This window comes from Lithobates pipiens, unplaced genomic scaffold (genome assembly GCF_037356315.1).
Source record: "Lithobates pipiens isolate NorthernLeopardFrog02 unplaced genomic scaffold, aLitPip1_a1.2 Scaffold_16, whole genome shotgun sequence".
Taxonomy (NCBI): Eukaryota; Metazoa; Chordata; class Amphibia; order Anura; family Ranidae; genus Lithobates; species Lithobates pipiens.
This window is the reverse complement of record NW_027507748.1, coordinates 562596744-562613496: the sequence shown is the minus strand read 5'-3', so window position 1 is coordinate 562613496 and position 16753 is coordinate 562596744. Positions and strand designations below refer to the sequence as shown.

Below are 16753 nucleotides of genomic sequence, written 5' to 3'. Positions count from 1 at the left end.
TTTTAAAAGGGAAATAAATACCAGGAGTGCAAGGTTCAGGGATACGCTATGTACAGAGTGCAGAATTCAGGGGTGCGCTATGAACAGAGTGCAGAATTCAGGGGTGCGCTATGAACAGAGTGCAGAATTCAGGGGTTCCCTATGTACACAGTGTAGGGTTCAGGGGTGCGCTATGTACAGAGTGCAGAGTTCAAGGGTGCGCTATGTACAGAGTGCAGAGTTCAGGGTTGTGCCATGTATAGTGTGCAGAGTTCAGGGGTGCAGTATGTACAGAGTCCAGAGTCCTGGGATACGCTATGTACAGAGTACAGAGTTCAGGGATACGCTCTGTACAGAGTGCAGAATTCAGGGGTGTGCAGTTTCAGGGGTTCCCTATGTACAGAATGTAGGGTTCAGGGGTGCGCTATGTACAGAATGCAGAGTTCAGGGGTGCGCTATGTACAGAATGCAGAGTTCAAGGGTGCGCTATGTACAGAGTGCAGAGTTCAGGAGTGCGCCATGTATAGTGTGCAGAGTTCAGAAATACGTTATGTGCAGAGTTCAAGGGTGCACTATGTACAGAGTGCAAGGTTCAAGGATAAGCTCTGTACAGAGTGCAGATTTCAGGGACAAGCTATGTACAGAGTGCAGAGTTCAGGGATACGCTATGTACAGAATGCAGAGTTCAAGGGCGCACTATGTACAGAGTGCAGAGTTCAAGGGTGCGCCCTGTATAGTGTGCAGAGTTCAGAAATACGTTATGTGCAGCATTCAAGGGTGCGCTATGTAGAGTGCAAGGTTCAGGGATAAGCTATGTACAGGGTGCAGAGTTCAGGGACAAGCTATGTACAGAGTGCAGAGTTCAGGGATACACTATGTACAGAGTGCAGTTTCAGGTGTTCCCTATACACAGAGTGCAGAGTTCAGGGGTGCACTACACACAGGGTGCAGAGTTCAGGGTTGTGCCGTGTACAGAGTGCAGGGTTGAGGAGTGTGCTACATACAGAGTGCAGGGATTAGGGGTGTGCTAAGCACAGTATGCAGGGTTCAACTCTGTTTTCACAGGCAGTCTACATAATACGTACACCCATCCTCAGCTCTCACCTCTCACCCATGGGCCTTGTGTTTGACACGTGTCATATGGTGTTCACAAGCCATACACAGGCCCTGTCTAAGCTCAAAATGGTAAGTAAACGATATACTGTTGTGTTCCCAATCCACAGATCTTCATCTTTAAAGTCTTAGTGCTCTGTGCTTTGACTTGTCTTTTACGAGACTAGTCATACCATGGTTAAGAACAGAAAAAGGGTGACAAGTGGTTACAGCCATACAAAAAAAAAACAAAAAAAAACGTAGGGCCTGTTCATGCGCATGTGGATACCGGTGTTTTTCTGCACTCGAAAAAAGCCAGTTTCTGAAAGGGCACGTCTGCATTTTTCCGCACCACAGCTCTCTGCAGGTTTTCCTGTATGGCTAGAGTTAACAAGCCCTTAGGGATTAAAAAAAAATACCTTACAATGCAAATGCACTAAGACGACTGCATCCCCTCCAAATTTTTGCATTATAAGACTTTCTGTTGACCAACAGAAGGTATTACTTTGACGGTTCTTTTGCTTGTAACCTATTATTTACAGGCTAATGCAGGACAACTGTGCTTTATACAACACAGAAAAAACATTGGCTGCATACTTATGAGAGATGAACAAATCTGTCTGGGTTCACGTTGTGGGGGGTTTGTTGACCCAGCGTGAAGTCTGAGAACTTTAGCATCCAACCCCATTTAAGTCTATGGGAGGCTGATAAGAAATTCCACCTATGGACAAGCTATTGTCAAAAAAAAAGGTTATGGGAAGCTATGAGGAGCTGGGCACTGCCATGAGGGGTATGTACCAAAGGGTCATTGTCCAAGGATTACTTTGCTGGACGCCACGACTAATAAAAATGAATCACAAAACGATACCACTGATATGTACTTTAGAGGACATCAATAAGATTCATTTTTTTCATGTCTGCATTTAAAAAAAATAACTTTTTTTAAGCTATGTGTGTGTTTATTTACTTTTAACTTATTGAGGGAATGAATTATTCCCATTATTAATATGTTTCCTTGTATTTATTACCCTGGGAGGGATGGCTTCTGATTATAAAGAGGGCTTCCAGATTCTACTTTAAAGTGGTTGTAAACCTCATACGTGAAATATGAACAAAGTATATCCCTTTAAGAGCACTAAGTGCTATTTCTGTCTGCTGCTTTGTTCCTCTGCTATCAGCCTGATTCACTTCTGACGAGTTTTCCTGACACCAAGAAAAAAATGGTGACAGGGGAGGGAGCTCCAGCAGTTTGACAGCCTAGGCTCTGTTCCTGTGAGCTGAGTGGAGGGGGTGTGTCTCTTCACTCCAATCAGCCATCAGCACTCTTCTCACTGAGCTCTGCTGTGTGTGATTTCAGCTCTCCGTCCACTTTTTTCAGAACTTTCAGACAAGATTTATAAATTCTGCACTTTTAATGGATGGGAAGAGGACGGCAGATAAACAGGTACAACTTATGTAGGATGATTTATTTTATCTCTGTGTATCACTTGAGGCCAGTCACTACACTGTGTTTATGTGAGGGTCATTGGGGCACTGGAGATGGAGAAGAGGCCACTGACCCTCTATATTGGCATAAGAGCTTTGCCAGCCCACCTGAATAGTAACCCTAACCCTCCCCCTTCCTCCAATGCTGAAAGCCATGTGGCTTGGTACAGGAAGGATTTGCTGCCCTCCGTTTCCTGGTCAATCAGGCAGGGCCTGGCTGGAACATTAAGGGGAACCCCACTCCTAGTTTCCTTTTTTTTCTTAAGTGGTATTAAACCCAAAAACATATTGCAGATTATCAGTCCTTACATGTGGTAGTTGTATTTAGTTATTTAGTTCAGTTGTATTTAGTTTTTTTTAGGCTTTTTATATGTATTATCACTTGGTGATCCTGCCAGTAACACACATCCTGTCTTGGGGTGTCTCCAAAACAGAGACAACTTTGAACAGCAGCATTGTTATTCTGGGGAAAGTGTAGTGTTCCATGCACTAGTAGATTTAGATGGACTTGGCTAACAAATTAAACCCCAGCAAACACTTAGCAGTTACATCAACAGATTTTGGGATAAAAGTTGTATATAGATTAATAAAAGCTGACCATTGTAAGCACCCCTGTCAGTGCTAAATGGTTTGTGTAAACCCCCTTACTGCTACTTTTGCTGGACAGCTTGGTCTGGTAAAAGAAGTTGAAAAATAGTTTAAAAAATAGGAGACTCACTGGCAGGGCCACCTTTTTAACCAGGTCAAAAAGGAAAAAAAGCCTAAAAATTATGAAAACTAATGTAGCCACCACATATAGGAATTGGTAAACTGCATTACATCAACTTTTTGCCTTTGGATTTAATACTGCTTTGAGAGACTGCAGATGATGAGCCAGCAGCAATTTACTTGAGCCAAAAAGCTCAGTGTGAGGTGACTTTTGGTGCACAATTATTGGTAACAAAAACGCTCCCGGCAGCATTAATACCATCCTCACATGCGCAGATGTGCCCGAACGCTTGGCGCCATTTTGAGCAAGGTAACTAGCTGCTGTGGGACTACAAGGCTCAGAGGACCTTGCAAAAGAAAAAAACAGGGTACAGAAATGAAAACGAAGGCCACTGTGGATAATCTAAGCCTGTTTAAGGCTTGTGTAATGCCAGGCAACATACCCCTGAGACCACCAGAGTGGGGTTCCTTCCATCTAGCTCGTTTAGAGACTATACAGGCAAGGACTTCCATCCAGGAGAGGCTGAACCTGGCTGGGGCGAGAGTGGTAAGGGGTGCTGATCCATTCGGTCCTGGATAGGTGAGGGAAAAAAGGAGAATACTGCGGTGGGGTCCACTCTTACAATTTATAGCTATTCAATCCTATCAGGTTGTGGGGGCAGTCACAACCCGAAATATGTGCATTTATTATTTTTTTCTATAAAGGTGAACTTATCCTTTAAAATGGGCCTTATTCAACATAAAAGAAAAGAAATGAAAACCCTAAAATATCACCAGTAAAACAAATTACCACTTTTTTAACAGTATCTCCCACCCCTCTCACAGAAGGCGTTAGGCAAGCCATAGATGAATTGATTTTCTTTCCTTCCACCATGACACGGGGAGCCTTCCTGGCCGGCAGAGCCCAGTGATCACTGCTAGCGGCTACAACTACATGCAGAAAAATCCTACTAAAGCAGTATGTATACTGACTCCCCAAAAAAGGGGAGTCATCTTATCTGCCTTCAAAACAGGTGCTTAAAGCGGAACTCAACTCTTTGTTGTACTCTACTCTACTCTTCTCATTCAGCATTGACTATTTTTATTCCTTATGCTGCTAGCATTAGTAAATAGATTTTTTTTACATTCTACGGTTACTTTATGGTTTCCAGTAGATATTCTACTGTAGAATATGTATGTATACAGTATCTAATAAAAGTGAGTACACCCCTCATATTTTTGTAAATATTTTATTATATCTTTTCATGTGACAACACTGAAGAAATGACACTTTGCTACAATGTAAAGTAGTGAGTGTACAGCTCGTATAACAGTGTAAATTTGTTGTCCCTTCAAAATAACTCAACACCAGTATGAGAGGGATAACACCAAATTGAACACAGTTGCTCCCCATTCATACCTGAGCCCTTGTAACGCTAATGAGTCACATGACACCAGTAAGGGGCTAATTGGGCCCAATTCGGACATTTTTACTTAGGGGTGTACTCACTTTTGTTGCCAGTGGTTTAGACATTAATGGCTGTGCATTGAGTTATTTTGAGGGGACAGCAAATTTACACTGTTATACACTCACTACTTTACATTTTAGCAAAGTGTCATTTCTTCAGTGTTGTCACATTAAAAGATATAATAAAATATTTACAAAAATGTGAGGGGTGTATTCACTTTTGTTTCAGCTTGAATAAAACTAAAACTAAAACTGGAGCATTCAGAATCTGGTGCAGCTGTTCATGGTAGCCAATCAGCTTCTAACTTCAGCTTGTTCAAAAGCTGTAACAAAAACAAAACAAAACTGGAAGCTGATTGGTTTCTATGCAGCGCTACACCAGATTTTGCACTCTAAAGCTTTAGTAAATTAACCCCCTAGTGATAAATAGATACAATTACCGTATATACTCGAGTATAAGCCGAGATTTTCAGCCTCTTTTTTGAGGCTGAAAGTGCCCCCCTCGGCTTATACTCGAGTCATCGCTGTCTGCCTGCTCGATCAGCGTATCGAGCAGACAGACAGCGGCCATTCTAACATTCAAACGCCGCGCCTCCGCCTTCGCCTGTGATAGGCGGAACACTGAATTTCCCAGCAGCCTGTGTTCCGCCTATCACGGACATCGTCTCATCCTCGTACTACGGACGAGGATGAGACGATGCCCGTGATAGGCGGAACACAGGCTGCTGGGAAATTGAGTGTTCCACCTATCACGGACATCCGATAGGCGGAACAGCAGTCAGTGGGAAATTGAGTGTTCCGCCTATCACCGACGGAGGCGCGGCTTTTGAATCCTAGAATGGCCGCCGACGAAGAGCTGAAGGACATAGGCTCGGCTCGGGACGGGACGGGCCGGGCCGGGACGGGCCGGGACGGGACGCAGGCTGGACGGGACGCAGGCTGGACGGGACGCAGGCTGGACGGGACACAGGCTGGACGGACACAGGCTGGACGGACACAGGCAGGCTGGACACAGGTAGGCTGCACGGACACACACACACACACACACACACACACACACACACACACACGGATGCATGGACACACACACACACACACACACACACACACACGGATGCATGGACACACACACAGGGATGGATGGACCCACAGGGATGGACGGACACACAGGGATGGACAGGCATGTCTCACCCTCGGCTTATACACGAGTCAATAATTTTTTCCAGTTTTTTGGGGGTAAATTGGGGGCCTCGGCTTATATTCGGGTCGGCCTATACTCGAGTATATACGGTATACTTCGACCTCCCATTCAGGCAAATGCGGCAGCTTATCCTGCAGGACTAAGGCCCGTTTTACACTGGGGCAATGGATGCACCGGCGGTAAAACAGCGATTTTTAGCGGCGCTTTACCATCAATTTCGTGGCGCTATGCGGCCAGCGCTTTTACCCCCCCCCCCCGCTAGCGGCCGAGAAAGGGTTAAAACCACCGCAAAGCGCTGCTGCAGGGCTATGCCAGGGGTATAGCTGCGCTGCCCCATTGATTTCAATGGGCAGGAGCAGTGAAGGAGCGGTGTATAAACCGCTCCAAAGATGCTGCTAGCAGGACTTTTTTTAAGCGTCCTGCCAGCGCACCGCTCCAGTGTGAAAGCCCTTTGGGGCTTTTACATTGGAAACACAGCAGCAGCTCTTTCAGGGCGCTTTGCAGGCGCTATTTTTAGCGCTGTGGCGCCTGCAAAGCGCCCCAGTGTGAAAGGGGTCTAAAAGTAGGCTACATACAAATGAAAAATGGCCTAATCTAGCCAATAAAAAGCCCATGTGTGAGCCACCTATTAGGAGAAAAGTAAATGACCTGCACCATACATTTTTATGGAACAAACAATGTTTCCCGATTCGAGCTACAAAAAAAAAAAAGTGCAGGACTTTGAGCTTCAGGTGTTCGGCGTCAGGCAACGTGTAGTGGAGTTGTGAACCAACTCCACAGAGAATAATTAAGGTTTTTCTCCTCCAGAGTTTTGGAGCTTCAAGCTACAAAATACTGAGGTGTGAATGGGGCCTCAATCTGCTTCCTCTGTTACTGTCTGCCCTTTGCTCTGATCAACTGTCTAATGACTTACGCCTAGTGCACACAGGCCGAATGTAGGGCGACATCAGGCAGTTCAATAAAAAACAGCCAACATTTGGCCCATGTGCATAGCACCCGCTCTGACAGAAGACGGACATTCGGCCAGGTTCTTTGGTACGCGCATGCTGGATAACCAGCAGCTGACTGGCTCCTGATCAGCTCTCTCAGCTAATGGCAGAGAGCGCTGGCCCGAGTGTTGGAGGGGGCTAGGATCCCCCTGTCAGAACACAATAGAACAGCAGGGGAGATCGCTGTACTAACAAACTCTGACAACAATTACTGTACTACAATCTGTATAGCTTCTGTGTTTCCTTACCCCTTGGATGCCTGGTGGGAAGACATACTGGATGATAATAGTCCCATACTTCTCGTAGCCAGGAAGCAATAGCCCAGAGTCCTTGGATACCAACATCCTGCCATTTTCAGGTTGGTTTCCCACTAGTTGCCCATAGAACCGGCCGCACATAGGACAGGCTTTCTTCACCTGGAGAGCTCTGGTAATACAATCCTCACAGAATGAATGCTGGCACTTCTCCAACGTCTTTATATTTTGAATTTCACCCAGACAAATGGGACACTGGTTTTCTCTGTCATCTTCTGTCTCTTCTCTTCTATGGTCACGAGAGCCCCCATGGCTGCTACTAGCTCCCCCGCTAGAACTTCCAAGTATCATTCCTCGACCACTGAATGTTGGTAGAGTTCTACCATAAGTACTACGGCTGTGCGTTTCACCTGTATGGTCACTGTTCTTATCTGTGTAAGCCAAAAAACCCGACAGCTGGTGCTGCTTGTAGGATTTTTTCAACTCTTTCTCAGTGTCTTTTAGCAAAGATTTTAGAGCTTTTCTAGCCAGAGAGATCGCATTTGCTGGAACATGGCTGTCAACAGACAATCGTAACACATAAATCTCCGATGTTTCACCATCAATCAGAATACGAACGCCACTGTCTTCTCTCAGACGGTTTAGTTTGGATGGAGTCTCTTTGTTGAGAAATTCCCAAACTGGCTTATTAACTGTGACTTTGTTCTTTGTGTTCACTCCGCAGTTTGCCATTCTGGGCCACGCAGGGAATCTTAAACAAAACAGAACACAAGCAATTATTATAGACATTTAACCCTAGAAATTCACTAGAGAGAAAGCATTGCTTACAGTGGAACTCCAGGCAATCACCTCTGCCGCACATTAATGCCAGACAAGTGACATTACTATATCCCGTTTTAGCTTTGTATCTTTTCTTGTCTCTACCTCCTCATTAGACAATTAACTAGTATCATTACACTGTAGTGTAGCATTGGTGTGTTTTTTTAGGGTTAAAGTTGTTCACTGGGAAGATTTTTTTTCCCTTTTTTACTAGGCTTTCCATCTTTACTGTAGGACTTTCTCTTTAACCTCCCTGGCGGTATGATTATGTCAGATTTTTGATGCTCAAAGCGGTACAATGTTTTGCATGGAAATTTGGCTTTTTATATTGTAGGCCTGTAATTCTTAGGAGTAACTCACTTAAATCTGTCCAAACAAGAGTCTAGTAGACATCCCGGGTATGATAAAGTTTGAAGCACTAAATCATAAATTATAATATAATAAATAACTATAAATAATTATAACAAATAATAATATAATAATAATAAAAATTATTCAATAATGTAATCAAATCAAAAACACTGAAATTTGCTCAGTTGCAGAATTGTCACTGTCCTTACTTTCAGTGTTTGATGATGTTTGAATCCCCACAAATCGCTATCGCTCAATTCTGCAAGTGATTCTAATTTATTATCACTGTTTTCTAGCTGGTCTAAAACCACTTTTGATGTAAAGGGACAGTTTTTACTAGTTCAGTGGGGACAGCAGCATTTCGATCCAAGTATGGGCAGGACGGTTGTACACAAGTTGACCTCTCTAGGACCAGCCTGCTAGAAAAATGTTCTCTAAATTAGTGCCATTGGCTATAAAGTAGATGGCGGTGCTGATAAGTGTATTCTGCTAGTGGGGAAATCCTGCTCTCAGAATAATATAGCTCAGTAGGAGGGATTTCCCCATCCACATAGAGTTATGTTCTTTTATTCAACCCATAGGTTGAATAAAAAAAAAAAAAAGAATTTGCTCATGTATGGCCAGCCTGAGTTGCTTTGAATGATTAGCCGTGACTCCTGCTATCATTACCAATACTCTTACCTACCCTTGCATGCAGTGATACTGGTGACATAAGCAGGGTGGGTAATCATGTTTGATTGACAGTGGCTCCTCCTGGCCCATGATATACCCTTCACCATTGTGAGTCTGTCCCCCAACCCTCCAAGCAGCATGGAGAAGTGGGGACCAAAAAGTCACTTGACCAGAGATAAAATCCCAAAAGAAAAGGTAATTTGACAAGGATTGTAATGATAGAAAATGGGATGAAGAGAATTTGCCCCCAGATTTTAGTGAACAAGGTGAAGCTCTGCTGACTTCCATCATCCAATCACACACAGATAAAAAAATACATTTTGTTTTTATTTTCCTTGCATGTGATTGGGTATTCTTGGCAAAGTGAAACTTCACCACATTCACTAAATTCTAGGGCAATTTTCCTTGCAAAGTAAAAAGCCTATTTGCCTTTAGTAAATCACCTACATTTTGTGACTGTACAATACAGCAGAATATAATATAAAATAGCTCTACAAACATTATGAAAAGTCACAATTGGCTTTGCAAATGTTTTACGATTTATGCAATGGCGGACATATGTGAGAACATTTCTTCGGGCCTCGTTTAACCACCGCAAATATTTACTGTGAAAGATAGGCAGACCTCTCTTATGATTAATGTATCTGTGGTCAGACACTGAACACCATCTTCCCTTTAATTCTAGTCCAAATGGTGACAAGAGGAAATAGGTGAAGTATTCTGTCCGGTGTTCATTTCATTGACGAATATATTTTCATTGACTAAATTAACATTATTTAAGTCAACTAAATTTACAACTAAACATAAAACAATTTGGATGACCAAAATAAGACAAACTAAAATGGCATTTTAGTCCAAAGACTAAAAGGGCTGGTTCACACTACAAAAACGCACTCCAGATCCATTCCGAATGCGTTTATCCATGCCATTAACATGTTTTGGTTTGTTCCGGTGCGTTTTTGTATGCCAAGTGTTTTTTTCTTCCTGTTTTTTTTCCCACTATACTAGGGTACAGTGCGTTTCTTATGCATTATACTGCGTTCCAGTACAGTCCAGTGCAGGAAAAATGCAGCATGTTCTACTTTTTTTCTGGAACTGGAAAGCCCTGGAACTGACTGCACTGGAATGAACTATGCCATTGGAAACCATATCAAACCTACTTTCCATGCGTTTTTGATGCAAAATGTGGTGTGAACTAGCCCTAAAAACTAAAATGGCATTTTAGTCAAAAGAATATGACTAAAACTAAGGTAAATTGAAATTTGATCTAAAAATTAAGACCCTTTTCACATTGAGGCATTGAAAACTTCTTCCCATTAAAATCAATGGATCCTTTCACACTGGGGCAGTGTGCTGGCAGGGCGGTGAAATATAGTCCTGCAAGCAGCATCTTTGGAGCATGTTTGGAGCGCTTAACCGGTTCACCCCCCGTGCTATAGCTGAATGACGGCTACAGCACGGGCCTTAATTGTCGGGAGGCCCTCACATGACACGGGCGCACGCAACGCACAACATGATCACCGGGGCAATGGGACTTGGCTGATCACAGATCGGAGTAAGGGCTTGAGCCCCTTACCACGTGATCAGCTGTCAGCTAATGACAGCTGATCACGTAATGTAAACAAAAGATTGGTAATCTCCTTTTTTTCTGCTCCCAAAAAAGCCGATCACTGGCTTGTGTCAGAGGGACAGTGATCCCAAAGAGAGCGAGACATCACCCAAGCATTTGTGCCCACCAGTGCCGCCTGCCAGTGCCCACCAGTGCCACGTGCCAGTGCATAGCAGTGTCACCTAGCAGTACCCATCAGTGCCAATCAGTGCAGTCTATCAGTGCAGCATCATCATCGCACATCAATGAAGGAGAAAAAATTACCTGTTTGCAAAATTTTAGAACAAACTATAAAACGTTTTTGTTTTTTTTTAAATTTTCGGTCTATAATTGTTTCTTTTTTAGCAAAAAATAGAAAACCCAGCAGTGATTAAATATCACCAAAACTAAAGCTCTATTTGTGGGGGAAAAAATGCTAAAAATGTAATTTGGGGGCAGTGTTGAATGACCGCGCAACTGTCATTCAAAGAGTGACAGCGCTGAAAGCTGAAAATTTGGCCTGGGCAGGCAGGGGGTTTAAGTGCCCAGTAAGCAAGTGGTTAAAAAAAGCACTTAAAAAAACATCCCTGTCTACGGAAATGAATGGGAAGTGCTTCAAAAGCACCTGAAAAGCATCGCAAAATGGTTCTTTTCAGTCACGTGGCCTTAAAAAAAGCGCACCGCTAATGCTGCAAAAATGCCCAATGTTTTATGGGCAGTTTTTGAGCGCCTCAGTGTGAAAGGGGTCTAACACTGTACTACCACGTAAGAATAAGTAGGGGTCATCTATTAAGCTGCTTAAATAAAATTAAAAAAATTAAGAAAAAAGGCTTTTTTTTCTTAGAGCCCTTTCACACTGAAAGCGCCCGGGCATCGGCGGTTAAGCGCTGCTATTTTTAGTGGCACTTTACCATCAATTTAGCCATGCTATTCGGCTGCTAGCGGGCGGTTTTAACCCGCGCTATTCGGCTGCTATCGGGCGGTTTTAACCCCCGCTAGCGCCCGGAAAAGGGTTAAAAGAAGGACTTTTTGTGATGCCCTGCCAGCGCAGCCCCCCTGTGTGAAAGCCAGAGTGGCATTGCAGTTGAGGCTTTTTTCAGGCGCTTTACGGGCGCTATTTTTAGCGCTAAAGCACCTGAAAAACGCCTCCAGTGTGAAAGGGGTCTTAATATTTAATGTTGTCTATATGTGAAAAGGCATTACAGCCGGTAGGTTTTACAGTTTTTTTGTTTGTTTTTTATATTTTAAAGTTGCACTTCTGTTTGTCAAAAAGCAATATTTTTGTGCGTTAATGAAAAATGGTTTTATTTATAAAGATGTTATATATCACGGCTAAATCTGTGTTTGTAGTGCATGTTCAAACCTTAATACATAAATAATAACACGTTATTAGATTTTTACTCCCGGAGTATATAATGAGGTTGGCAAGTCTAGAGAAATGCTTAAATAATGCATTTTAGTTTAACTAAACCCATTAGATTTTAGTTGACTAAAATGTACTGGAGATTTTAGTCAACTAAAATACAACTAAAACTAAAACAACTCAGATGATTAAAATACGACTAAAACTAAAATGGCATTTTAGTCAAAAGACTATGACTAAAACTGAATCGAAATTTGACGTCAAAATTAACATTAATTCTGTCAGGTCAGGCAGAAAGTGTAAAACAACAGCACTTGAATACTACAAACCAAAACGCATGGTTAAGCATTGCAAAGCTTGCCTCCTGCTTCTCACCTGCCCTAAAAGTGAGCAATGTCAATATCTATATGAAAGAGGCCCAGCACCTGCCTAATCAAGAGCGTTTCATCCAAAAGTGGAACTTCCGCTCGTTGTAGTTGTAGTAGTCCTTCCCCTCTCCAGTGCCACATTTGGCACCTTTTGGGGGAGGGGGGACAAGATACCTGCCTTTCACAGGTATCTTGTCCCCACTTCTGGGAGCATCAGCTGCGGGTATTTGCGTCATCGCTGGAGCTCCCTCCTCCTTACCTGGCTGCCAGACCAGTAGGAGAGAGGAGCAGAGCCTCGGGCATGCGCAGTAGGATTTCCTTACCCGCAACGGCGGCGGCAGCACCCGACAGCTGATGGAAACATCAGATGCGGTGCCGACATCGTTGGACTCCAGGACAGGTAAGTGTCCAATTATTAAAAGTCAGCAGCTGCAGTATGTGTAGCTGCTGGCTTTTAATTTTCACAGCGGAGGGCGGACCTCCGCTTTATGTCCTTAAAATGCACTTGTGCAGCTAAGCAGTCTGCACAAGTGGTATACTCCGAGTTTATCATGTCAAACTTTTAAAACTGTGTCATGAAACAAATGTATCTCGGAGCTCTCTTGTACAGATTCTTTCATAGTCATTTCCAGACTTTAGTGGGCCTGGAATATAAAAAATTACAAATACATATTATTTAAGGTCAGAGAAATAAGTGATATTCCTTAACTCTAGCTAGTACTTCCTCTGTATCATTGCTATTACCTATAAATGGGATCATTTTGGCATTTTCTTTGACCCTCACTCAAAAAAATTTAAAATATCAAGTGACTTGGTTGAAAAGTTAAAATGTTACTAAACCCAGTAATATGAAAATAGTTCATCCACCGATGACTGTACAGTGATGGAGCATTATAACTGATAAAATATAAAAATAAGCAAGACTAAGCAATACTACATAATAGAATATAAAAAGAGGCGCACTCCCTGTTTCCGGTCAGCATGGCCGCCGAAATCTGGGGTGGATGGAAGTAAGACTTTGTTGCACACATCTTTTCTGAGTAGAAGAGAGCTGCCAGTACATTGCACAATTAAATGACAGCTCTCTGTTCAGATGACATCTCTTCAGTAGTAGCTTCATTATTACTGCAAGGATGATGGGAAAGGTCAGGGAGATGGCGGAGTGCTGATCTTCTAGGAGCTGAACAGGCGACAAAATGGATGTGTCCTTCACAGAGCAAACTGACCAAAGGTCAATCATATATCAACAGCAAAGGTAAACCAGATTTTCTGATTTATTACTTCCTTGTGTTTTAGCATTAACCCTTCCAGTAACTACTAACCGAAACTTGACCCAGCAGGTGAGTTCTCCATGAACAATAAAACCACATTCCATGAATACTACCTATGCTTAGTCACATTCTTTATCTTACAGGTATCATAGGCTGTTTGACCTTCTGTATCCCTCTGTTATCCCCTAATAGAGTGTAACCTCTTACATCCTCTTCATTACTCCCATATCCCCTAATAGAATGTAATCTTCATCCATCCTCTTCATTACTCCCATATCCCCTAATAGAATGTAATCTTCATCCATCCTCTTCATTACTCCCATATCCCCTAATAGAATATAATCTTTGTCCATCCTGCATCATACTGCAGCCCTCAAAAATTCCACTTGCCTGCTTGCATGTTGCAAATGGATTTTGAGGGCTGCCTGGAAGCGGGGGGGGGGGGGGGGGGTATGGGGGAGAGCGAGCACCCCCAGCAGGCAGGTTTTATGGGAGCCATTCTCCCAGCGATCAGAGGGGAAGAGAGAGGAGAGCCACTGCCCAGATGATCAGAGCGCCGGTAACATAACAGCTTTCATTTCAATAGCTGTGTGTTCCCCGCTGCACGCTGTCACATACAGCCCCTCCTCTTTGTTCGGGAACTTTGATAGACAGATCACCGTCCAATCCTGGGACAGGTGATCTGTCTATCAAAGTTCCCCCGGACAAGGGGGTGGGGCTGTATGTGATGGCACCTGGCGGGGAATACACAGCTTTTGATATGAAAGCTGTTATGTTACCGGCGCTCTGATCATCTGGGCGGCAGCTCTCCTCTCTCTTACCCTGCACAGGTGGTGGACACAGGCTGCATTGGTGGACACAGGCTGCATTTGAGGACATGGGCTGCATTGGTGGGTTGAACAAAATAAAAAACTTGTTAGTACAGCGGCTCAGATGGGAGCCAATGATCCAACATTAGTACAGCGATCTCCCCAACTGAGCTGTTGTGTTCTGGCAGTGGGGCGGCCCCCCACCAGAACACTTTAGTCATCGCTCTCAGCCACTGGTCTTCAAGCATGCACGTCCAACAGAAGCCGGCTGAATAGCCAGCTTCTGTCGGACCAGCTGGCATACACACGGGTCTAATGTTGACCGTTTTTTACTGAACCAGCCAATGTTGGCCGGCATTTGGCCTGTGTGTACGGGGCTTTATAGACTGTAATCATTGTTCATACTTTTCATTATTCCTTTACACTCTCCATTCTCTTAATTTCTCTCTTATACAGTAAAACTGTAAAATCTTCCATCCTCTTCATCATTCCTTATATGCTAATAGACTTAAACCTCTTCCATCCTCTTTATTACTCTCCTATACCCTTATAGACTAACTTCTTCCATCCTCTTCATTAATCCCTGCCTTTCTCCCTCTTCTATGGGCAGTGCTTCTGGGACATATCGTAATGATTCACTGTTATGGCGTTGACCAATCAGAATGGCTCTGATCCATTCCATAAGCGCTGCACAGAGAGGAGGGGGAAGAGCAGGGATTTCAAATTCCCAGACCACTGAGCTGGTTCTGTGGGCACTGAAAGCACAGACCGGAGGGGGTGGGGATAGCGTACAGTGTTAGTTGATCTATAATTTTATACAGTTAAAACTGTATGGGCAATACATTGATTCAATACAACTTACTGAAAGATTGAGCTGAAGAGGAACTGAAATGAGAAAGGACTACAGTCATTTTATCAAAAGTGATTGGACTTTTCCACATAGTAATATTGATCCTATCTGCATTCTGTCAACTGAAATGACTATTTTATATTCATCACTTACTAGAATCATGGACATAAACAAATGACGGTTTGAAGACCACGACAGCATTTGAAACTAGACGTTGGATGTCCCCTACGACCCAAAGTCTCATCTCTCTATTATATTCCTCAATATTAAAACTACTCTAATTCGCACATCCCCTCCTATTGCCCAACTGGGAAAGAGACTTTAATGTCATGCACACCCCCCCATACTTGGAACAAAATGTGGGAGGCATTATTCCAATCCTCACGTAATGTAATGACCCTGGAAAGCGTATTTAAAGCTCTGTCCCAGTGGTACTTCACCTCAGCTAGAATTGCCAAATGCCTCCCTGCCTATCTATCTACGTGCTTTTGGGGATGCTCAGACAAAATGACAGCTCTCTGTTCAGTAGTAGCTGCAATATTACTGCTAGGATGATGGGAAAGGTCAGGGAGATGGCGGAGTGCTGATCTTCTAGGAACTGAACAGGCTACAAAAATGGATGTGTCCTTCACAGAGCAAACTGACCACTGGTCAGTCATATATCAACAGCAAAGGTAAACCGGATTTTCCGATTTATCACTTCCTTGTATTTTAGCATTAACCCTTCCAGCAACTACTAACCGATATTTGAAGAACCAGCAGGTGAGTTCCCCCAAAATATAAAACCACATTCCATGCATACTATCTATGCTCAGTCTCATCCTTTATCTTTTGCTTACACCATCTGTATCACTCCTTTATAATATATTGTAGGATCTTTAGCAGTCTGTATCCATCTGCTATACCCTAATAGAATGTAACCTCTTACATTCTCTTCATTACTCATTTATCCCCTAATAGACTGTAATCTTTGTTCATCCTCTTCCATAATGCCATACACTCTAAAGCCTGGTACACACTCCTGTACTCGTCTTTTTCCGTTCAACCCAGCAGGTTCCCGTCAGAGCTGCTGTACTAACGACCCAATGTTAGTACAGCTATCTCCCCACCAGAACACTCTGGTCAGCGCTCTCAGCCATTGTTCAGCTGTCTTCCAGCATGCATCTCCAACAGAAGCCGACTGAACAGCCAGCTTCTGTCGGACCAGCTGGCATACACACAGGACAAATGTTGGCTGGTTTTTACTGAACCAGCCGATGTTGGCCAGCCTTCGGCTTGTGTGTACGGGACTTTATAGTTCATCATTCATACTCTCCATTATCACTTTATACTCTAATACATTGTAACCTCTTCCAATCTATTCATTATTCCCTTATACTCTAATAAACACTAACCACTCCATTCTCTTCATTACTCTCTTATAACCTAATATACTATATACTCTTCCATCCTCTTCATCATTCCTTATACCCTAACAGACTGTAACCTCTTCCATCCTCTTTATTAC

At 43.3% G+C, this 16753-nt stretch overlaps 1 protein-coding gene across 10 annotated transcripts in view; it reads right to left on the bottom strand.

Moving 5' to 3' along the window:
* The window catches only part of DTX3 (deltex E3 ubiquitin ligase 3), a 195451-nt gene that overhangs the window by 21965 nt on the left and 156733 nt on the right, over positions 1–16753 (bottom strand). For all 10 annotated transcript variants that reach the window (XM_077483614.1, XM_077483620.1, XM_077483617.1 and 7 more), the window contains one exon: positions 7150–7906. In XM_077483614.1, the coding sequence (XP_077339740.1) occupies positions 7150–7887 (738 nt within the window). In that variant the 5' untranslated portion in view covers positions 7888–7906. The remainder of the gene's footprint in view (positions 1–7149; positions 7907–16753) is intronic.